We start from the raw sequence: 21182 nt of genomic DNA on the forward strand, positions 1-21182 counted from the left end.
CCAGAGTGCGGAGGATCGGTGACCACCTGGGAGCCACTCAAGAAACCTAGAGAAACCCTAGTCGCATAACCCAGACAAGAACCCGAGTTAACTTGAAACACAAACGTTTTATTTAAAAGGAGCACCTCAATTCCGCGTGGCGGGCAAAAAATAAAGGAGCAGATTGTGACACACCAATCCCATCGGCCAAGTGGTGGAACCCAACATCCAAGACCCTGTAAACAGAACCAAACATGAGATGCTGACAGGCCCTGCAGCAACTGGCAAACTCCCGCCTCCCTCTGGTCAGTCTCTGCTTCCCAAACCCTCTCACCCTGGGCTTAAAGAAGCCTCCCTACCACCGACCAAGGGTCTATCAAAGGGGGTGTCCTCTGCACCCACCAGCGAGCAGGCAAGCTCAGCGCAATCTCCGGGCTTCTCGCTCTGACTCCAACAGGGTGAGCACGTCGCCCTCGCGCACGGGGCCTTTTACGTTGCGGATGATGGAGCGGCTCGTGTCGTCCATGAATTCCACGCGCACCTACGGGTCCCCACCAGGGAGGGGAGGAAGAAGTTAGGGCGACCCGCGGAAAGGCACCGCGAAGTGGGAAGGAGTTATGAATTCAGAGAACGTGTAGGACCCAGAACACAGATCGTTAAAGGGAACCATCAGAACCCTGGGATGAAATGAGCATCGGTTCCCGGATTCCGGCTGGCAGGGACTAGGACAGGGTAGGGGTTTAGGTCCCCGGCAGTCGGCCAAATACCCCCCCCCAATTACCTGTGTGCACTGTCCCTGAGAGCCGGTCCTGCCCAGGACCTTAGTGACCTGGAGGAAAGAAGCTGGGTTCAGACCTGGCCCGTTCGGCTCCTCCACTCCCTTCCCCTGCCCCCAAATTCGGGCCCCCACCTCACCCTGGCCAGCTTGATAGGCTGCACACGGCTAGTGTCCATGATGGCGGCGCGGCGGCGGTCTGGCGGAGAGAAGTCACGTGCTTCGCAGAGAGCCTTTATAGGACGTCCTAGCCCCGCCCACTTCTGTCTCGCGAGACCACGCCGCGTCTTTCCCAGCAGCCCCCGCGGTGGAGACGTCACTGGTGGCGCCCTTCAGCATCTCGGACGGAAGATGGCGTCCGCCACCCGTCTCATCCAGCGGCTGCGGAACTGGGCGTCTGGGGTGCGCGGGGCGGACAGGGCCGTACCATGGGGGGCTTCGGGCTCCGTGTTTCTGGACCCGCTCCTGCTCCTCACCTCCCTCCTAAACCGGGACCCTTCGCTGTCCCCGAATCTCCCTGGGAACCCTCAACTCGTAACCCCTTCACCCCGGGACCCTCTCCTCTCCTGGGAACCACTCAGGCCTGGGATTTCCCCAGTCCCCGACCTCCTTAGCTTTGGATCTTGTGGGCCCGGACCCTGGCTTTCCTCTTCACCTGCAGAACCCACATCCCTTTCCCCGAGTGTTCATCCCCTGCCTTTCCCCAAAATGCGCATCCCCGGGCCATCCCTGGTCTCTCGCCCTGTCCTGTCCTTTCTACTGGGGTGCCTTGCAGGCCGACCTCCCCTCTCCTCTTCCCACAGCACGACCTGCAGGGGAAGCTGCAGCTGCGCTACCAGGAGATCTCCAAGCGGTGAGCAGGCCCCGCTCGCTGCCCAGCCTCTGGCTCTCTTTCTCCACCAAAAACAAAATCTATGTTCCTTTAGACCCCTGAAACGCAGGACTGATATCCTGCCACCAGTCCCCTGCCAGGGTGTGGAGGCAGAGGTTTGCCTTTAACCTTGCTGAACTCCGGAGACAGCCGTCCTGGAACAGCGAGGCCGGGCGTGCATTCTGAGTGGGAATCAGGCTAAATTTGCAGTGCTCAGTGTGACCATGTTAGTCAGTGTTATCCCCAAGCTACAGATGAAAAAAGAGGTCCAGAGAAGCTAAATCATTTGCCTGAAGTCACTCAGAAGCTAGAAAGTGGCAGCGGGGACTTGAACCCAGAAGTGTCCTGATTTCAGACTCATTTATATTAAAATATTAGTTGATATTTACAAGCCCCTGTCATGTATGACCTCAGCCTTGGGTTTAACTTTGTGAACCAGGAAAAGTTCTTATCCACATTCCTTTCACGGACCCCACATCCTAGGGAGAAGCTTAGTAGGGAAACAAACAGCAGGTAGTATTGTTCTGGAATGCTTTAAAAAACAAAATGAGTGGAAGCTGGAGGGTGGCCATGTAAAGTCAGATGATTGGGAAAGATCTTTCTTCGGGAATGACAGTTGAGTCACCTGAATGATGGGAAGGACACATTCAAAGAATAATTGAAAAAGCATTCTGGCGGGGTGTGGTGGCTCACGCCAGTGATCCCAGCACTTTGGGAGGCTGAGGCAGGCAGATCACAAGGTCAGGAGTTTGAGATCAGCCTGGCCAACACAGTGAAACATAGTGAAACACCCTCTTCACTAAAAATACAAAAATTAGCTAGGTGTGGTGGCGCCCGCCGGTAGGCCCAGCTACTTGGGAGGTTGAGGCAGGAGAATCGCTTGAACCCGGGAGGTGGAGGTTGCAGTGAGCTGAGAATGCACTACTGCACTCCAGCCTGGGCGACAGAACAAAACTCTGTCTCAAAAAAATTTAAAAAAAAAAAAAAAGAAAAAACATTCTGAGCAGAGGGAACAGGAAGGGCTAAGACTGTCAGGCTGGACAAAGCCTGAGTAGGAGGGAGGCCAGTATGGATAGAACCCATTTAGGGAAAGGGATAATGGTATAGTCTATGAAGTCAAAGGGGTAGGCAGAGGTAAGGCAGTCATTGAGGATTATAATGAAAGGAAGAAAAATAGCATTAAAATAACCAAATTTATGTGAATGCCTACATGTGACCAATTCCAAATATTAGAAGTATCCAATTATTTTTTGTTTTCAACTTTAATGTTAAGTTCTGGGGTACATTTGCAGTTTTGTTACAAAGGTAAACATGTGCCATGGTAGTTTGCTGTGAAGATCAACCCATCACTTAGGTATTAAGCCCAGCATCCGTTAGCTAATGGCTTTGTAAAAGTTTTGACTTTTTTAGGATGACAGCGCCCTCTAGTGATTCATCTGGATTTTTTTTTTTTTTTTTTGAGATTGAGTCTCTCTTGGCCGGGCGCGGTGGCTCAAGCCTGTAATCCTAGCACTTTGGGAGGCCGAGACGGGCGGTTCACGAGGTCAGGAGATCGAGACCATCCTGGCTAACACGGTGAAACCCCGTCTCTACTAAAAAACTAGCCGGGCGAGGTGGCGGGCGCCTGTAGTCCCAGCTACTCGGGAGGCTGAGGCAGGAGAATGGCGTAAACCCGGGAGGCGGAGCTTGCAGTGAGCTGAGATCCAGCCACTGCACTCCAGCCTGGGCGACAGAGCGAGACTCCGTCTCAAAAAAAAAAAAAAAAGAAAAATTAGCCAGATTTGGTAGTGTGTACCTGTAGTTCCAGCTACTTGAGAAAAATGAGCTGGATGTGGTGGTGTGTGCCTGTAGTTCCAGCTGCTTGAGAGGCTGAGGCGGGAGCATTGCTTGAGCCCAGGAGATTGAGGCTGCACTGAGCTATAATCACACCTCAAGCGATCATATGATTGCATATATCATTCAGGCTGCAGTACATATGATCACTGCCTCAGAAAAATATTTAATTCTGGCAAAACAGTTCCCAGACAAAAAAGTAATTTAGAAACATGGCTTAGTGGAAACAGATCAATTTATGGTTTTTGCTCTTCTCTGACCCCTCTCTCTGGAAAGCCCCTCTTTTGAGCTTTTTTTTTTTTTTGAGATGGGGTCTTGCTCTGTCGCCCAGGCTATAGTGTAGTGGTGTGATCTCAGCTCACTGCAACCTCTGCCTGCTACCACCATGCTTGGCTAATTTTTGTATTTTAGTAGAGATGGTGTTTGCAATATTGGCCAGGCTGGTTTCGAACTCCTGACCTCAAGTGATCCACCCACCTTGGCCTCCCAAAGTGCTGGGATTACAGGCATGAGCCAACGTGCCCATCCTTGTTTTGAGCATTTCTTTTAAGGCCTCAGGCTTCCAGGTAAATCCAGCCCGGGGTTTAGTTCAAGCCAAGACCGAGCTCTGTTCACCCCTCTCTGGGCTCCAGAGAGGAGTTGCCTGGCCACTTGGCGGCAGGAAATGCAGAGATCTGGACAGGTTCCAAGGCCAAGGTGTTCTTTGAGTCATGGGCCTTGATCCTAGCAGGGTTCTCCAGAGACTTCCTGAGATCACAGGAAACGCAGGGCATCCAGAGCCTGGCCTTAGGGGAAAAGCCACTCAGAGTGGGTTAAATGAGGTGAGGCTGGCTGCCAAGCTCAGCCGTGGGGTGGGGGCATGGGAACATGTCCCGGGCCTTGGGAACCTCAGAAAGGGTCCTCTCTACCCATCACATTCGGGACTGGTGGGGTCCCTGGGGTGGCATCTTCACATCCAGAGCAGGGGCCGCCATCTGCTTCTGGCCCCAGGACCCCTCCCCAGGCATATGTCCCTGCCGGTGTACCAAGGGACACCCCCAGCCTGTGGCCTATCCCAGTGGCCGGCTGTAGATCCCACATTTTGTGACTGAGGTGACAGGGACTCACAGCAGGGCCATGACAGTGACTGTCCCTTTGCTTCAATGCTGATGTTTTTTCCCCTCAGAACTCAGCCTCCTCCCAAGCTCCCTGTGGGTCCTAGCCACAAACTCTCCAACAATTACTATTGCACTCGCGATGGCCGCCGGGAATCTGTGCCCCCTTCCATCATCATGTCCTCGCAGAAGGCGCTGGGGTCAGGCAAGCCAGCAGAGAGGTGAGGATCTCCCGCGTTGCTCCGTTGCTCACCACAGCCCCCACAGCCCCCTCCTGCAACCCACTCTCTCTCCCCAACTTGTGGAAAGGGTGCTTGTTAAGATCCTACTTAGTAAGCATCAATTGCATCAGGAACTGTGCTGCTGGGAGCTTTTGGTCCGAGAGCTCATTTACTTGTTTTTAGAGACAGAGTCTTGCTCTGTCGCCCAGGATGAAGTGCAATGGCGCGATCATTGCTCACTGCAGCCTTGAACTCCTGGGCTGAAGTGATCCTCCCCTCCTTCCTCGGCCTCCCCGGTAATTAGTATTACAGATTAATGCCACCATGCTGGGTTAATTGTTTTTTTATTTTGGGTAATTGGTATTACAGATTAATGCTACCATGCTGGGTTATTTTTTTTTTTTTTTTTTTGACGGAGTCTCGCTCTGTTGCCCAGACTGGAGTACAGTGGCGTGATCTTGGCTCACTGCAGCCTCCGCTTCCCAGGTTCAAGTGATTCTCCTGCCTCAGCCTCCCGAGTAGCTGGGATTATAGGTGCCCACCACCATGCCCAGCTAATTTTTGTATTTTCAGTGGAGATGGGGTTTCACCATCTTGGCCAGCCCAGTCTTGAACTCCTGACCTCATGATCCACCCAATTTGGCCTCCCAAAGTACTGGGATTACAGGCGTGAGCCACCATGCCTGGCCTGTTTTTTTTTTTTTTTTTTTTTTTGAGACAGAGTCTTGCCCTGTTGCCTAGGCTGGAGTGCAGTGGCATGATCTCGGCTCACTGCAAGCTCTGCCTCCCAGGTTGACGCCATTCTCCTGCCTCAGCCACCCAAGTAGCTGGGACTACAATTGCCCCCCACCACGCTGGCTAAGTTTTTGTATTTTTAGTAGAGACGGGGTTTCACCATGTTAGCTAGGATGGTCTTGATCTCCTGACCTCGTGATCCGCCTGCCTCGGCCTCCCAAACTGCTGGAATTACAAGTGTGAGCCACTGTGCCCGACCTCCATGCTGGGTTGATTTTTAAATGTTTTGTAGAGATGGGGTCTTGCTCTGTTGCCCAGGCTGTTCTCAAACTCCTGGGCTCAAGCGATCCTCCTGCCTTGGCCTCCCGAGTAGCTGGGACTACAGGTGAGAGTCACCATGCTCAGGAAGAGCTCATTTAGTTCAACCCAGTGGAGGGTAGAAGTTAGCACCTCAGCCAGGACTGGTCATCCTACAAAACATGAAGTTCCGGGGTCCCTCTAAGGGCCCTGTGAAAAGCTGAGACATTACTGTTTATGTAACTATGAATTCTTATTTTATTTATTTATTTTGAAACAGTGTCACACTCTTGTTGCACAGGCTGCAATGCGGTGGCGCGATTTCGGCTCGCTGCAACCTCCACCTCCTAGGATCAAGCAATTCTCCTGCCTCAGCCTCCCAAGTAGCTGGGATTATAGGCGCCTGCCACCACACTGGGCTAATTTTGTATTTTTAGTAGAGTTGGGGTTTCACCATGTTGGTCAGGCTGGTCTTGAACTCCTGACCTCATGTGATCTCCTGGTCTTGGCCTCCCAAAGTTCTGGAATTACAAGCATTAGCCACCACGCCTGGTCATGTATTCATCTTAGAGAGGGAGTTGTATAAACCTTGGATTCCTCTCCAAAACTAGTTTGGTCCCTGGTTTCAGGTGCTTTCTCTTAATTAAATGGGGACTCTAATAGTATCTACTTCAGAAAGCTGTTATGAGGGTTAGTCCTCATAATTAATATTTGTAAACTCTTAGAAGGGAGCCTGGCACAGAGTCAGTGTCCTGCCTACTTCCTAATAACTCCACCAGTTAGATGGTGATGGTCCCCCTTACAGAAGAGGAAATCGAGGCTCACAGAAACCAAGTGACTGGCCTGGGTCACACAGGCAGTGGTAAGCAGAAGCAGGATTTCCTTTTTTTTTTTTTTTTGAGAGAGTCTCGCGCTGTCACCCAGGCTGGAGTGCAGTGGTATGAACTCAGCTCACTGCAAGCTCCGCCTCCCGGGTTCATGCCATTCTCCTGCCTCAGCCTCCCGAGTAGCTGGGATACAGGCACCCGCTGCCGCATCTGGCTAATTTTTTGTATTTTTACACGGTTTTACCGTGGAATCGATCTCCTGACCTCGTGATCCGCCCGCCTCAGCCTCCCAAAGTGCTGGGATTACAGGTGTGAGCCACCGTGCCTGGCAGCAGGAGCAGGATTTCAAACCAGTTTGCCTGGACTCCCACTGGGGTCTGGATTCTATAGACGACTCACGGTGTGGGCAGTGTCAGCCTTCTTGAGCCTTGGTTTCTTCCTGTGTAAAATAGGGATGCTAGACTTGCAGTGTGCTGAGATCTGAGAGGTGATGAGGCCAGGCAGGGCCTGCTCTGTACTTAGAACTCTGTGAATAGGCCAGGCATGGTGATGTGTGCCTGTGATCCCAGTGACTCGGGAAGCTGAGGTGTGAGGATTGTTTGAGTTCTAGACCTGTTGGAGTAACACAGCGAGACCCTGTCTCTATTAAAAAATTCTTAGGCTGGGTATGGTAGCTCACGCCTGTAATCCCAGCACTTTGGGAGGCTGAGGTGAGCGGATCACTAGGGGTCAGGAGATCAAGACCAGCCTGGCCAACATGGCGAAACCCTGCCTCTACTGAAATACAAAAGTTAGGGGCGCTGTGGCTCTTGCCTGTAATCCCAGCACTTTGGGAGGCCAAGGTGGGTGTATTGTTTGAGCTCAGAAATTCAAGACCAGCCTGAGCAGCATGGTGAAACCCCATCACTACAAAAAAATACAAAAATTAGCCGGGTGTGGTGGCGTGTGCCCATAGTCCCAGCTACTTGAAGGGCTGAGGCAGAAGGATCTCTTGAACCTGGGAGGTCAAGGAAGCTTCATTAAGCTGAGATCACACCAGTGCACTCCAGCCTGGGTGACAAAGCGAGACCCTGTCTCATAAATAATAAACAAGAAAGAAAATACAAAAATTAGCCAGGAGTGATGGTGCACACCTGTAATCCCAGCTACGTGGGAGGCTGAAGCAAGAGAATCACTCAAGCTTGGGAGGCGGAGGTTGCAGTGAACTGAGATTGTACCACTGCACCCCAGCCTGGGCGATAGAGCGAGACTGTGTCTCAAAAAGCAAGAACTCTGAATAGTCAGTGGAGTGGTCCTTGTTGTCACCTTCTGATTGACTGGAGTCCAGCAGCAGAGTGTGGCAAGCTACCTTGTTCCCACGCAGCCCCTTGCCATACCCCCAGAGATGGCTGCACTTCCCAGGGAGGCCACTTCCGCCTCTTCCACTTCCTTGAGGCTCCTGGGAGGTCCTATGCCTCTACCCCTGGGGCACCTCCTCCATCTCCCTACCCTCCTGCTTTGTTTCTTGCTTAGGCTGTGAGGTGAGTCTCTCCAGCCCTAGGCCCTACAGGCTCAGGTGGGCGGGGTGAGAGGGGAGGGTGCTCGTCTTGGACTTGTCGGCACAGGGTCTCCTGGGGGCTCCCTTTTGGCCAGCTCTGGGCCAGAGATGCGTTTTACAGTTGCCATTTGCGTGTGGATCTTCAGCTCCACCAGCCTGAGTCTTCCTGAGGGCGGTGCCTCATCTTCCTGGCTCTGTGCCCACACAGTTGCGCCTGCCATGCAGTTCTTGCCCAGTCCCTGAGGCAGGAAGAGCTGGAGGCCAGTGTCACCTGACTGCTTGGCCCTTTTGCCAGCATCCTGTTTTGAGGGGCAGCAGGAATGGGGGTGGGGGCCTTGTATACACTGGAGACCAGAAGTAGGAAGGGAGGAGCCCAGCTCTCCACAGTGGGTTCTGGGCCTGGGGGCCACGGCAGGGGGTTCACACAGGGCTCGAGGGAGAGAGGGGGCTTGCCAGCTCCCACTTGGCGTTGGCTGACCCTCTGAGGGGCTGCGTTGGAGGGGCTGGCATTCTGGAACCCCCTGCTGTCGTTCCTGCTGTCTGTCTTGCAGTCTGTCCTGCTGTCCGCCCTGCAGGTCCAGAAAGTCCTGTGGGTGTGTTTGTACCGGGGCAGGTGTGGGTGCCCTCAGATCTTTCCACGCTGTTCTTTGGAAACCCTCACTGAAGTCTTTCCCTCCTCCAGCTCTGCTGTAGCAGCCACTGAGAAGAAGGCGGTGACTCCAGCTCCTCCCATAAAGAGGTGGGAGCTGTCCTCGGACCAGCCTTACCTGTGACACCGCGCCCTCAGGGCCACCTGACTGCTTTGCCTCCTTGGATTCCCTCCAGGGAGAATGTGACCTAATTTATGACAAATACATAGAGCGCGGGTATCACTTCTAGTTTTACTTTAAAAAATAAAAAAATAGAGACAGAGTCTCACCATGTTTCCCAGGCTGAGCTTGAACTCCTGGCATCAAGCGATCCTCCTGCCTTGACCTCCCAAAGTGCTGGGATTACAGGCATGAGCCACCACACCTGGCCTGATTTTATTTTATTTTATTTTATTTTTATTTTATTTTATTTTTTATTTTATTTTATTTTATTATTTTTGAGACGGAGTCTCGCTCTGTCACCCAGGCTGGAGTGCAGTGGCCAGATCTTGGCTCAGTGCAAGCTCCGCCTCCCGGGTTTACGCCATTCTCCTGCCTCAGCCTCCCGAGTAGCTGGGACTACAGGCGCCTGCCACCTCGCCCGGCTAGTTTTTGTATTTTTTTAGTAGAGACGGGGTTTCACCGTGTTAGCCAGGATGGTCTCGATCTCCTGACCTCGTGATCTGCCTGTCTCGGCCTCCCAAAGTGCTGGGATTACAGGCATGAACCACCACGCCCGGCCCTGATTTTATTTTTATTTTTTAGACCTTCCTGCTGAGGCCCCTGCTTGACCTTGGTCACCCTGCAGCTCAGCGGGGAAGGCAGACCTAGGGCAGAGCAGGAAGGGCCTCCCTGAGCCAGAAACCATTATGCTGGGGCTGTGGGATGAGAATGAGTTCGCCCCGGAAGGAAGGCAACTGGTTCCTGGGGGGAGACAGAAATCTGGCTGCAGGAGCCACAGTTTTGTGCTTCTTGCCCAGGCTGGAGTGCAATGGTGTGATCTCAGGTCACTGCAACCTCTGCCTTCTGGGCTCAAGCAATTCTCCTGCCTCATCCTCCCAAGTAGCTGGGACTACAGGTGTGCACCACTATAACCGGCTAATTTTTTTTTTTTGTAGAGATGGCCAGGCTGGTCTCAAATTCCTGACCTCAGGTGATCTACCTGCCTTCGCCTCCCAAAGTGCTGGGATTACAGGTGTGAACCTGGCCCCTGATTTTAAGCAATACCCAGCTTAGTTGGATTTTGGGGTGAAATCAGTACCGAGTCTCCCAACTCTGTTGGCACTCCAAGGGTGGGAGAGACACTGTCTCTGGGTGCAGAGACCGTGGAGACAGAACTGCCGTTTTCCCCAAAGGCCAGGCTCTGACCTTGAGAGTGGTGGGAATGGGTGATCCTTCTGGGAGGCTGGACTCCAGGACCACTGCCTGTTGAGGAGCATTGATCATGAAGACCAGTCGGGTGGGGTAAGGGGTATATGTGTGGATGCTCAGTAGTCCAGCCACAGACTTCTCACTTTCATCTTTTTTTTTTTTTTTGAGATGGAGTTTCGCTCTTGTTGCCCAGGCTGGAGTGCAATGGCATGATCACAGCTCACTGTAACCTCCACCTCCTGGGTTCAAGTGATTCTCCTGCCTCAGCCTCCCAAGTAGCTGGGATTACAGGCGCCTGCCACCAAGCCCAGCTAATCTTTTGTATTTTTAGTAGAGACAGGGTTTCACCATGTTGGCCAGGCTGGTCTTGAACTCCTGACCTCAGGTGATCCACCTGCCTCGGCCTCCCAAAGTGCTGGGATTACAGGTATGAGCCACCGCGCCCGGCCTTTCATCTCTTTTTTTCGTTTCTGTTTGAGACAGAGACTTGCTCTGTCACCCAGGTGGTGTGATCTTGGCTCGCTGCAACCTCCACCTCCTGGGTTCAAGTGATTCTCTTGCTTTAGCCTCCCAAGTAGCTGAGACTACGGGTGTGTGCAACCATGGCCAGCTAATTTTTGTATTTTTAGTAGAGACAGGGTTTCACCTTGTTGGCCAGGCTGGTCTCAAACTCCTGACCTCAAGTGATCTGCCCGCCTCTGCCTCCCAAAGTGTTGGGATTGCAGGCATGAACCACCGCGCCCGGCCTAACTTCCATCTCTTGGGGGCTCCCCCAGCCACTTCTCACATGAACACTCAGCACCATCCCACTGAGGCCGCTGCTTGACCTTGGTCACCCTGCAGCTCAACGGGGAAGGCAAAGGACAGTGATGGCTGCTCACAGCAAACCTAGGGCAGATCAGGAAGGGCCTCCCTGAGCCAGAAACCATTATGCTGGGGCTGTGGGATGAGAATGAGTTCGCCCCGGAAGGAAGGCAGCTGGTTCCTGGGGAGGAGACAGAAATCTGCAAAGGGGGGGTGGCCAAGTCTGGCTGTGGGAGCCACCCAGTGACCCTAAGCAGGGGAGCGTCATGGCTTCCCCAGGGCACAGCCCCGGTCCTTCAGCAGCTAGAAAAGATCAGCTGTGGATCGAGAGGGTGCTGAGCCGGCCCTGCCCTCTGGAAGGGGAAAGGCCATGGCTGAGGCAGCAGGTACAAGTGTCCCAGAGTGGGTCCTACAAAGGCTAACAGCCCAAGGCTTCCTGGAGGAGGAGGGATTCTGCTTGGGGCAAAAGGATGAATCAGATTCAGAAAGGTCAGGAGGGAGAGAAAGACCAGGCAGGGTGTGCAGAGGCCACAAGGAGGGCAAGACCCTAGGCAAGGCATGCCACTAACGGCATCTGAACCAAGTTTTATGACCACGGCTTTTTTTTTCGAGATGAAGTCTGTCACCCAGGCTGGAGTTCAATGATGTGGTCTCGGCTCACTGCCTCCTGAGTGGCTGGGACTACAAGTTAGAGCCACCATGCCCAGCTAATTTTCTTTTTTCTTGAAGCGGTCGGGGACTTGCTGTGTTGCCCAGGCTGATCTCCAACTCCTGAGCTCAAGCGATACGCCCGCCTCTGCTTCCCAAAGTGCTGGGATTACAGGCGTGACCCACCGCGCCCAGCCTTTATTATTAAATTTAATTAATTGATTGATTTCCTTTCCTTTTTTTCCCCCAAGCAACCCGACTCCGAGAATGGACGTTTCATTTATTCATTTACTCACCAAATTACTAAGAGCCTATTGTGAGTGAGGCACTATGTGTCAGACCCTGAGAATAAAGCAGTGAGCAATAGAAGATCCCTGCCTTCCAGTAGCTGGCATTCTATGGGGACTCGGGCAATAAACCAGAATAAGTAAATAAAATAAATTAACTGTCGGCGCCACAAAAGCAGTGAGATGAGGGAGGGAATGGGGAGTTCCTAAGGGGAGTGGCTGCCATATTAAAGAGGATCACGGGGCAGTAACATTTGCAGCAGTCCTCATATGGAACGGGAAATAATGCAAATGAACACCAGCAAATTCCTTTCCATCCCCAGAAGTTTCTGATTTCAAGCGGCCTCCATACCTTTCGACTGATCTCGTCAGTGGGGAAACTGGGGGACGGGCCTGTAATTCTCTTTTTCCTCCTATTCTGACATTTACGGTACGCGTAGCCGCGGGCGCCGCGGGACTCGGGGGCTTGGGCCCCGCCTCCGCCCCGCGCGTGCGCGTGCGCAGGGATAAGAGCGAGGTCTGGACGGCGCGTGGCCGGCGCAGCTGCTGGGACAGCTCGACCAGTGGTTGGATGGCGCGGGGTGGAGCGCAGCGAACAGGGGCTCTAGGCCTGGCGCTGCGGCTGCTGCTCGGCCTCGGACTAGGCCTGGAGGCCGCCACCACCCCGCTTTCCACCCGGACCTCTGCCCAGGCCTCAGGTGAGTGACCCCCGGCAGCGCGGGCTCCCACCCTTCGCGAGGCTTCGCCCCGCCCGCGCGCTCCGATAACGCCTCGCCATTGGTTGCACCGCACGTCCGTCCATGACACTCCCCCAGCACGTGGACTTGGACTTCATCGCTTGCGGGAAGGCGCGCGCTGGAGCTAGGGAGACCCCATCCTCGGGGAGGGGGAGAGGGTGCCTCCACCTGCCTTTAACGGTTTTGTCCCAGCACTGCGCACCCTCTCCACACCTGCTTTGCTCTGTCGTGCCCCATTGTCACCTCCAAGCCGCCCTTCATGCCAGCGTGGTCAGGAAAGCTCTTAGCAGGTTCATATTGTCCGACCGCTAATCACGCAGGGCGGGTCACCTGGTGCCTCTCGCACCTTTGTCTTCCAAACCCTGGTGCCCAGGCCTTGTGACCGTTCCACGACTGTCTCTCCTCCTTTGTCCTCCACCCTTGGAGAACGCGAGGTCTCTTCCTCCATGCTACTCCATGCCCTCACAGAGACTGGGGTCACAAGTTCAATATACCCCCGTGGACATGTTCGCCCTGGCCTAAGTGGTATTGGTGGCCAGTGGAGACGGGCTCCCTCTCTGATACTCCTAGAGGCAGCTGGGAGGGTTGAAGTCGCCTCCCTGTGCACACAGTCACTCCCAACTTGCAGCTCTGGGCTCAAGTTCACACACTTTCCAGCTCCTTTGTGCATTCCGCACTTTCTAGGTCCCAGGACTCATGCCAAAGTCCCTGACATTTTTTTTGAGGTTGAGTCTCGCTCTGTCGCCCGGACTGGAGTGCAGTGGCCGGATCTCAGCTCACTGCAAGCTCCGCCTCCCAGGTTTACGCCATTCTCCTGCCTCAGCCTCCCGAGTAGCTGGGACTACAGGTGCCCGCCACCTCGCCTGGCTAGTTTTTGTATTTTTAGTAGAGACGGGGTTTCACCGTGTTAGCCAGGATGGTTTCGATCTCCTGACCTTGTGATCCGCCCGTCTCGGCCTCCCAAAGTGCTGGGATTACAGGCTTGAGCCACCGCGCCTGGCCTTTTTTTTTTTTTTTTTTTTTTTAAAGGAGGCAGGGTTCACGTTAACCAAGTACAAAAGGTTTTTTGTTTTTTTGTTTGTTTGTTTGTTTTGAGAGGGAGTCTTGCTCTGTCGCCCAGGCTGGAGTGCAGTACCGGGATCTCAGCTCACTGCAAGCTCCGCCTCCCAGGTTTACCCCATTCTCCTGCCTCAGCCTCCTGTGTAGCTGGGACTACAGGCGCCCACCACCTCGCCTGGCTAGTTTTTTGTCTTTTAGTAGAGATAGAGTTTCACGTGTTAGCCAGGATGGTCTTGATCTCCTGACCTCGTGATCTGTCCGTCTCTGTCTCCCAAAGTGCTGGGATTACAGGCTTGAGCCACCACGCCCGGCTTTTTTTTTTTTTTTTTTGAGACGGAGTCTCGCTCTGTTGCCCAGGCTGGAGTGCAGTGGCGCAATCTCTGCTCACTGCAAGCTCCGTCCTCTGGGTTCATGCCGTTCTCCTGCCTCAGCCTCCCGAATAGCTGGGACTACAGGCACCACCACCATGCCCGGCTAATTTTTGTATTTTTAGTAGAGATGGGGTTTCACCATGTTGGCCAGGCTGGTCTCAAACTCCTGACCTCAAGTGTTCCGCCTGCCTCAGCCTCCCAAAGTGCTGGGATTACAGGACAAAACTCTATACACAGTCTCTTTGTCCTCAGGATGTTGAGGTAGGGATTCCCAGCATACCCCTTTTACATGTGAGAAAACTGAGGCCAGGAGGGAAAGTCACTGGTCACTCTAACTCCTGTCAGGCTTACCACCCTATGAGGCGGGGACTGCTGTGCTCTGCTGTCCACTTTGCAGAGGGACACACACTCCAGCAGGCCAGCGAAGGGAGGGAGGTCAGAGGTGTCAGGGCTGTGGCAGTCTGGGCCTGGGTGGAGAGCCACACCTGGAGGCTGCCAGACCCCCTGGGGGCAGGGAAGGAAGCTGGCTCCGGTTTGTCCACAGCTCTTCCGGGCTCCACAGAGCTCAGGGACCGTGTGGCAAGCAGGTGCAATTGGGCCTGGTGGCCGGGGAGGGGCTGACTGTGGGCAGTGGGGGGTTGGAGGCTCATGGCTGGTGGGTAAAGGTGGAAGAGGTTAAAGGCCCTGGCAGAGTGAAGCCAAGCCGGGTGGCGGATTTGCCACCTCCCCTGGCCGCACCCAGGAGGAAGCCTTGAAAGCCACTCCCTTCCTCTGTTCCTTGACTCAGGTTCCAGGCCCCTCTGTGCCCCTCCAGGTTGGCAAACAGCCGAGCTTCCCTGCTCAGAATCTGGGACAGCCTGGATCTTCTCTGGACCCAGCTTGAACCCTTATGTGACCTGTGTCCACTTATGATCAGGCACTGCCCTGGGTTTAGGCAGCCAGGTCACAGCCGTGACCTCCACGGAATGTCCAGCCTGTGGGTGGACAGGCATGACGAGGGCTTTAAGGACAGTTGTTAGACGTGGGAGGCAGTGCTTCCTAGGTCTCCGAGAGGGACGTGAGAACCGTCCCAGGAAATCCGCTGAGATCTGAAAACTGAGGGGAAAACACGGTGTAGAGAGGAGAGCGGGAAGGGCAGCTCTGGTGTCCTAATGGACCTTGGGGCCTGGGGCTCTGGTGACACATTTAGGATGGGGAAGTGATAGGTCTGGGAGGAATTCAGGAAGCGAGGCAACAGGACTTGGTGACTGAGCAGGTTTCCCACCCTGTGTCTTGAGTTTCCCTTTTGCTACCTAGAGGAGATACACCCTCCCTGCTAACCTGAGCCCGTGAGCTTGACCCAGGGCATGTGGAAAAATGGCCCGTCCCCCAGTCTCTATAACCACTGAGTTTGGAGGTCTCCCAGGTAGATCATCTCGCTATGAGGAGCCTAGTGAAAACTCTGGGATCAGCGAGACCTGAGTTCGAACCCCAGCTCCGTCACCAGCTCTTTTTTCCTTTTTTTGTGGCGATGGAGTCTCGCTCTGTCGCCCAGGCTGGAGTACAGCGGTATGATTTCGGCTCATTGCAACCTCTTATCTCCCAGGTTTAAGCAATTCTCATGCTTCAGCCTCCTGAGTAGCTGGCATTACAGTGCACGCACCACCAAGCCCAGCTAATTTTTGTGTTTTTAATAGAGATAGGGTTTCACCATGTAGGCCAGGCTGGTCTCAGTGACCTCAAGTGATCCACCTGCTTCAGCCTCCCAAAGTGCTGAGATTACAGGCGTGAGCCACCGCACCCAGCCTCTGCCGCCAGCTCTGTAGCCTCCTCTTAGTTCCTTTCTCTGTAACGTGGGGAGTGCAGTAGCACCTGCCCAGTGGGGCTCTTGGTGAGCCCAGGAACTGCTACACTGTGAACCGCACTTGTACTAGGGGCTTAGTAACAAGCAGCCGCCAGTGTGGTTCCTACGTCCCAGGACTTCACCTGTCTCCTGCGGGTCACAGCCAGTGGCTACTGTGCTCTTGGAGGAAGGTCCAGCCTCCAGCTTCCCAGGCTTCATTTGCATCCGTCTCGCAGGCCCCAGCTCAGGCTCGTGCCCACCCACCAAGTTCCAGTGCCGCACCAGTGGCTTATGCGTGCCCCTCACCTGGCGCTGCGACAGGGACTTCGACTGCAGCGATGGCAGCGATGAGGAGGAGTGCAGTGAGTGGCCACGCCCCAGGGCGGGGCTTACAGGGGGCGGGCCTGAGGGTGGGCTGTTAGGGGCCAGGCTCGTGGAGGTGGAGCTTGTGGGAGAGGCAGGGCCACAGAGATGAGTGTGACTTGAGTCTGTGGGTCATAAGAAGAAGCGGGGTCTAAGATGGGCTTGGGCTGGGCGCAGTGGGTGGGAGGATCAATCACTTGATCCTGGGAGGTTGAGGGTGCAGTGAGCTAGGATTGTGCCAGTGCACTCCAGCCTGGGCGACAGAGTAAGATTCTGTCTCAGGACAAAAAAGAAAGAAAAAAAAAAAAAAAGAAAAAGGAAAGAAAGGAAGAAACAAGGAAAGAGGGAGGGAGGGAAGGGAGAGAGGGAGGGAGCCAGGTGCGGTGACTCACGCATGTAATCCCAGCTCTTTGGGAGGCTGAGGCAGGCGGATCACTTGAGGTCAGGAGTATGAGACCAGCCCGGCCAACATAGTGAAACCATCTCTACTAAAAATACAAAAGTTAGCCAGATGTGGTGCAGGCCCCTGTAATCCCAGCTAGTCAGGAGGCTGAGGCAGGAGAATCACTTGACCCTGGGAGGTGGAGGTTGCAGTGAGCCGAGATTGTGCCACTGCAATGCAGCCTGGGTAGTAAAGGGAGACTCCGTCTCAAAAAAAAAAAAAAAAAAAAAAGAAACAAACACAGAATAAAGTGGGCTTGTAGGAAGGTAGAGCTAGTGGGGTCTTGGGGGAAGAACTTGCAGGGAGGCCTGTCCTTAGAAGGTGGAGTTAACAGTTGCAGGGGGCGGAGCCTTAGGAAGGCAGCATTTTTTGGGCTCAGCTGTTCTTAGAGGGTGGGACTTGCAGGAGACAGGGTTGCAGGGAGTACCTGGGCCTTCTTGGGTGGGCATTTGGGACCTGATCAACCCTGTGCCCCAGGGATTGAGCCGTGTACCCAGAACGGGCAATGCCCACCGCCCCCTGGCCTCCCCTGCCCCTGCACGGGCGTCAGTGACTGCTCCGGGAGAACCGACAAGAAACTGCGCAACTGCAGCCGCCCGGCCTGCCCAGCAGGCGAGCTCCGTTGCACGCTGAGCGATGACTGCATTCCACTCACGTGGCGCTGCGACGGCCACCCAGACTGTCCTGACTCCAGCGATGAGCTCGGCTGTGGTACGCACCTGCGGGGTGGGATGGACTGGTGGGTAGATGGGGACGCCCGCTGCCTGCTGGGGCGTGGCCAGGCTGGGGGCGTGGACACGTCTTTGCCTGTGCCTGCATCCCTGTAGGGGTGGCAAGACATCATTAGGGGCCGGGCGCGGTGGCTCACGCCTGTAATCCCAGCACTCTGGGAGGCCAAGGCGGGCAGATCATTTGAGGTCAGGATTTCGAGACCAGCCTGGCCAACATGGTGACACCCCGTCTCTACTAAAAATACAAAAAACTTAGCTGGGCGTGGTGGCACACACCTGTAATCCAAGCTACTCAGGAGGCTGAGGCAGGAGAATCACTTGAACCTGGGAGGCGGAGGTTGCAGTGAGCTGAGATTGTGCTACTGCACACCAGTCTGGGTGACAGCGAAACTCCATCTCAAAAAAAAAAAAAAAAGGCCGGGTGTGGTGGCTCACACCTGTAATCCCAGCACTTTGGGAGGCCGAGGCAGGTGGATCACCTGAGGTGAGGTGTTTGAGACCACTCTGGCCAACATGACGAAATCCCATCTCTGCTAAAAATACAAGTTAGCGAGGCGTGGTGGCGCACGCCTGTAATCCCAGCTACTGGGGAGGCTGAGACAGGAGAATCGTTTGAACTCAGGAGGTGGAGGTTGCAGTGAGCCAATATTGCACCACTGTACTCCAGCCTGGGTGAAGAGCCAGACTCCCTCTCCAAAAAAACCAAAACAAAACAAAACAGAAATTCATGATTACAGGCAGCAGTCAACTTCACCCAGCCCTGGGTTGGTTGGAGGATAAATCCCAAGGGCTCTGCTGGGCACCTGGCCCCCTCATGCCTTCAGTGCTCACTCCTCAACTACTGAACGCCTGGGCTTATTGCAGGAACCAACGAGACCCTCCTGAAAGGGGATGCCACAACCACGGGGCCCCCTGGGATCCCAGAGAGTGTCACCTCTCTTGAGAATGTCACGTCCTCCTCTGCCGGGGACCAGTCTGGAAGCCCAGGTGTCTATGGGGCTATTGCAGCTGCTGGTGAGATGGACTTACCCTCCCACGCTGGGGGCTTAGAGCTCCGGGGATTCAGGGGAGGTGGGTGGGGAGGGATGAGCTGCAGAACTCCCATCCCCATGTGTGCGGAGCTTGGTGGGTGTGGGGGCTCTTGCCTTCCCCCCTCCTTACACCTCTGTCCATCTGTTCCCCACAGCGGTGCTCAGTACAAGTCTGGTCGCCGCCACCCTCCTCCTTTTGTCCTGGCTCCGAGCCCAGGAGCGCCTCCGCCCGCTGGGGCTACTGGTGGCCATGAAGGAGTCCCTGCTGCTGTCAGAACGGAAGACCTCGCTGCCCTGAGGACAAGCACTTGCCACCACTGTCACCCAGCCCTGGGCACAGCCGGGCAGGAGGAGAGCAGTGATGCAGATGGGTGCACAGGCACACCAGCCCTCAAGAGACCTGAGCTCTTCTGGCCATGTGAAACCTCGAACCCGAGCTCCTGCAGAAGTGGCCCTGGAGACTGAGGGTCCCTGGACACTCCCTGTGGAAACCCGGGGAGCCAGGATGGGGAACATGCTACAGCCAGAACCGAGGGGCTGGCCCCAGGCAGCTCCCAGGGGGTGGAACGGCCCTGTGCTTGAGACACTCCTGCTGCCCTGAGGGTGGCGATTAAAGTTCCTTCACATCCTCTGCCTGCCTCTGAGTGTCTGTCTCTCTCGGCCTGGGCAGCCTGGGGTCTCTGCTGCAGCCCCTCCTCCATGAGAGCCCAGCCCAGAGAAGGTGGGATGTGGAGACCCAGCCCTGGGTGCAGCTACTGTGCTTCTTGCTTTTTGGGAGCAGAGGCAGCAAGGCTGGGGTGGGGAGTCTGCGTTAACATCGGGATTCTTGGAAGAGCAGAGCTTGGGCAGTGCCTTCCCATTGCCAGGTCTGGGGACCCCCACCCACTGTGGCTTCCTCCTCAGTGCAGTGGAAGCCAGGTATCCTGGGATGGTCTTGGACTCACCCTGTTTTAATTATTTTTTAATTATATTTTTAGAGACTGCGTCTTGGCCGGGCGCAGTGGCTCACACCTGTAATCCCAGCACTTTGGGAGGCTGAGAGATGGGCGGATCACCTGAGGTCAGGAGTTCGAGACCAGCCTAGCCAACATGGTGAAACCCTGTCTCTACTAAAAATATAAAAAATTGTCGGCCGGGCGCGGTGGCTCAAGCCTGTAATCCCAGCACTTTGGGAGGCTGAGACGGGCGGATCACGAGGTCAGGAGATTGAGACCATCCTGGCTAATACGGTGAAACCCCGTTTCTACTAAAAAATACAAAAAACTAGCTGGGCAAGGTGGCGGGCGCCTGTAGTCCCAGCTACTTGGGAGGCTGAGGCAGGAGAATGGTGTGAACTCGGGAGGCGGAGCTTGCAGTGAGCTGAGATCCGGCCACTGCACTCCAGCCTGGGTGACAGAGCGAGACTCCGTCGCAAAAAAAAAAAAAAAAAAAATTGTCTGGGTGTGGTGGCAGGCGCTTGTAATCCCGGCTACTCAGGAGGCTGAGACAGGAGAATAGCTTGAACCCAGGAGGCAGAGGTTGCAGTGAGCTGAGACTGCACCACTGTACTCCAGCCTGGGGAACAAAAAAAGAAAAAGAAACAGGGTCTCACTCTTTTGCCCAGGCTGGAGTGCAGTGGGTGATCATAGCTCACTGCAGCTTCAACTTCCCGGGCTCTACTAATCCTCCCACCTCAGACTCCCAAGTTGCTGGGACTATGGGCCTGCTCCACTGAGTCTAATTTTAAAAAAAATTATTTTTGTAGGGCTGGGTGTGGTGGCTCACGCCTGTAATCCCAGCACTTTAGGAGGCTGAGGTGGGTGGATCATCTGAGGTCAGGAGTTTGAGACCAGCCTGGCCAGCATAGTGAAACCCCGTCTCTACTAAAAATACAAAAACTTAGCCAAGCGTGGTGGCACATGCCTGTAATTCCGGCTATTTGGGAGGCTGAGACAGGAGAATCGCTTGAACCCGGGAAGCAGAGGTTGCAGTGAGCTGAGATTGTGCCATTGCACTCCAGCTGGGGTGACAGAGTGAGACTTTGTCTCAAAAAATAAAAAAATAAATAAATTTTGTAGAGACAAGGTGTCACTATGTTGCCCAGTCTGATTTTGAATATCTAGGCTCTAGTCATCCTCCCTCCCTGGCTTCCCAAGTGCTGGGTTTGCAGGCATGAAGCACTAAGCCTGGCATGTCCTTCATTTTATTTTATTTATTTTTCGAGACCAGAGTCTTGCTCTGTTGCCCAGGTTAGAATGGAGTGGCATGATCCCAGCTCACTGCAGCCTTGACCTCCTGGTTCAAGAGAGGCTTGGCCAGGTGTGGTGGCTCATGCCTGTAATCCCAGCCCTTTGGGAGGCTGAGGCAGGCAGATCACCTGAGGTCAGGAGTTCCACATCCTGTCTCTACCAAAAATATTAAAAATTAGCTGGGCGTGGTGGTGGGCACCTGTAATCCCAGCTATTCTGGAGGGTGAGGCAGGAGAATCGCTTGAACCCGGAAGGCGGAGGTTGCAGTGAGCCGAGATTGCGCCACTGCACTCCAGCCTGGGCGACAGCGATTGTCTCAAAAAAGAGAGAGAGAGAGAGAGGCTCAAGATAGAGGCTGGGTGCTGTGGCCCATGCCTGTTATCTCAGCTCTTTTGGAGGGTGAGGCAGTAGAACTGCTTGAGCCCAGGAGTTTGGGACCAGCCTGGGCAACATAGGGAGACTCTGTCACTACAAAAAATGAACATATTAG

The 21182-nt window shown here is 54.4% G+C and overlaps 3 protein-coding genes across 3 annotated transcripts; 2 read left to right on the forward strand and 1 right to left on the reverse strand.

Moving 5' to 3' along the window:
* Nucleotides 1-87: 87 nt before the first annotated feature.
* RPS28 (ribosomal protein S28) lies at nucleotides 88-1151 on the reverse strand. Its single transcript, XM_033200574.1, has 4 exons — nucleotides 895-1151; nucleotides 761-808; nucleotides 382-520; nucleotides 88-215 (listed from the first exon to the last, which is right to left on the reverse strand). Exons 1-3 carry the CDS (start codon nucleotides 931-933, stop codon nucleotides 398-400), a joined length of 210 nt encoding a protein of 69 aa, XP_033056465.1. The 5' UTR covers nucleotides 934-1151; the 3' UTR covers nucleotides 88-215; nucleotides 382-397.
* On the forward strand, nucleotides 1047-9094 carry NDUFA7 (NADH:ubiquinone oxidoreductase subunit A7). Its single transcript, XM_033200573.1, has 4 exons — nucleotides 1047-1156; nucleotides 1558-1607; nucleotides 4624-4773; nucleotides 8852-9094. The coding sequence occupies exons 1-4, from the start codon at nucleotides 1106-1108 to the stop codon at nucleotides 8940-8942; spliced, it is 342 nt and encodes a 113-aa protein (XP_033056464.1). The 5' UTR covers nucleotides 1047-1105; the 3' UTR covers nucleotides 8943-9094.
* Nucleotides 9095-11343: 2249 nt separating this feature from the next.
* CD320 (CD320 molecule) lies at nucleotides 11344-19093 on the forward strand. The gene is made up of 6 exons (XM_033195392.1): nucleotides 11344-11359; nucleotides 12211-12606; nucleotides 16134-16259; nucleotides 17180-17413; nucleotides 18298-18447; nucleotides 18620-19093. Exons 1-6 carry the CDS (start codon nucleotides 11344-11346, stop codon nucleotides 18760-18762), a joined length of 1065 nt encoding a protein of 354 aa, XP_033051283.1. The 3' UTR covers nucleotides 18763-19093.
* Nucleotides 19094-21182: the final 2089 nt, after the last annotated feature.

The sequence above is a fragment of the Trachypithecus francoisi genome, unplaced genomic scaffold, assembly GCF_009764315.1.
Source record: "Trachypithecus francoisi isolate TF-2019V2 unplaced genomic scaffold, Tfra_2.0 Lachesis_group5, whole genome shotgun sequence".
Taxonomy (NCBI): Eukaryota; Metazoa; Chordata; class Mammalia; order Primates; family Cercopithecidae; genus Trachypithecus; species Trachypithecus francoisi.

Coding starts and splice junctions, on each gene's coding strand:
- RPS28 (XM_033200574.1), bottom strand. CDS start 933: ATGGACACTAGCCGTGTGCAGCCTATCAAGCTGGCCAGG. Junction 809..894: donor AGCCTATCAAGCTGGCCAGG/GTGAGGTGGGGG, acceptor TCTTTCCTCCAG/GTCACTAAGGTCCTGGGCAG. Junction 521..760: donor CTCAGGGACAGTGCACACAG/GTAATTGGGGGG, acceptor GGGGACCCGTAG/GTGCGCGTGGAATTCATGGA.
- CD320 (XM_033195392.1), top strand. Junction 16,260..17,179: donor CAGCGATGAGGAGGAGTGCA/GTGAGTGGCCAC, acceptor CCTGTGCCCCAG/GGATTGAGCCGTGTACCCAG. Junction 17,414..18,297: donor CAGCGATGAGCTCGGCTGTG/GTACGCACCTGC, acceptor GGCTTATTGCAG/GAACCAACGAGACCCTCCTG.
- NDUFA7 (XM_033200573.1), top strand. CDS start 1,106: ATGGCGTCCGCCACCCGTCTCATCCAGCGGCTGCGGAACTGGGCGTCT. Junction 1,608..4,623: donor TACCAGGAGATCTCCAAGCG/GTGAGCAGGCCC, acceptor TTTTCCCCTCAG/AACTCAGCCTCCTCCCAAGC. Junction 4,774..8,851: donor TCAGGCAAGCCAGCAGAGAG/GTGAGGATCTCC, acceptor TCCCTCCTCCAG/CTCTGCTGTAGCAGCCACTG.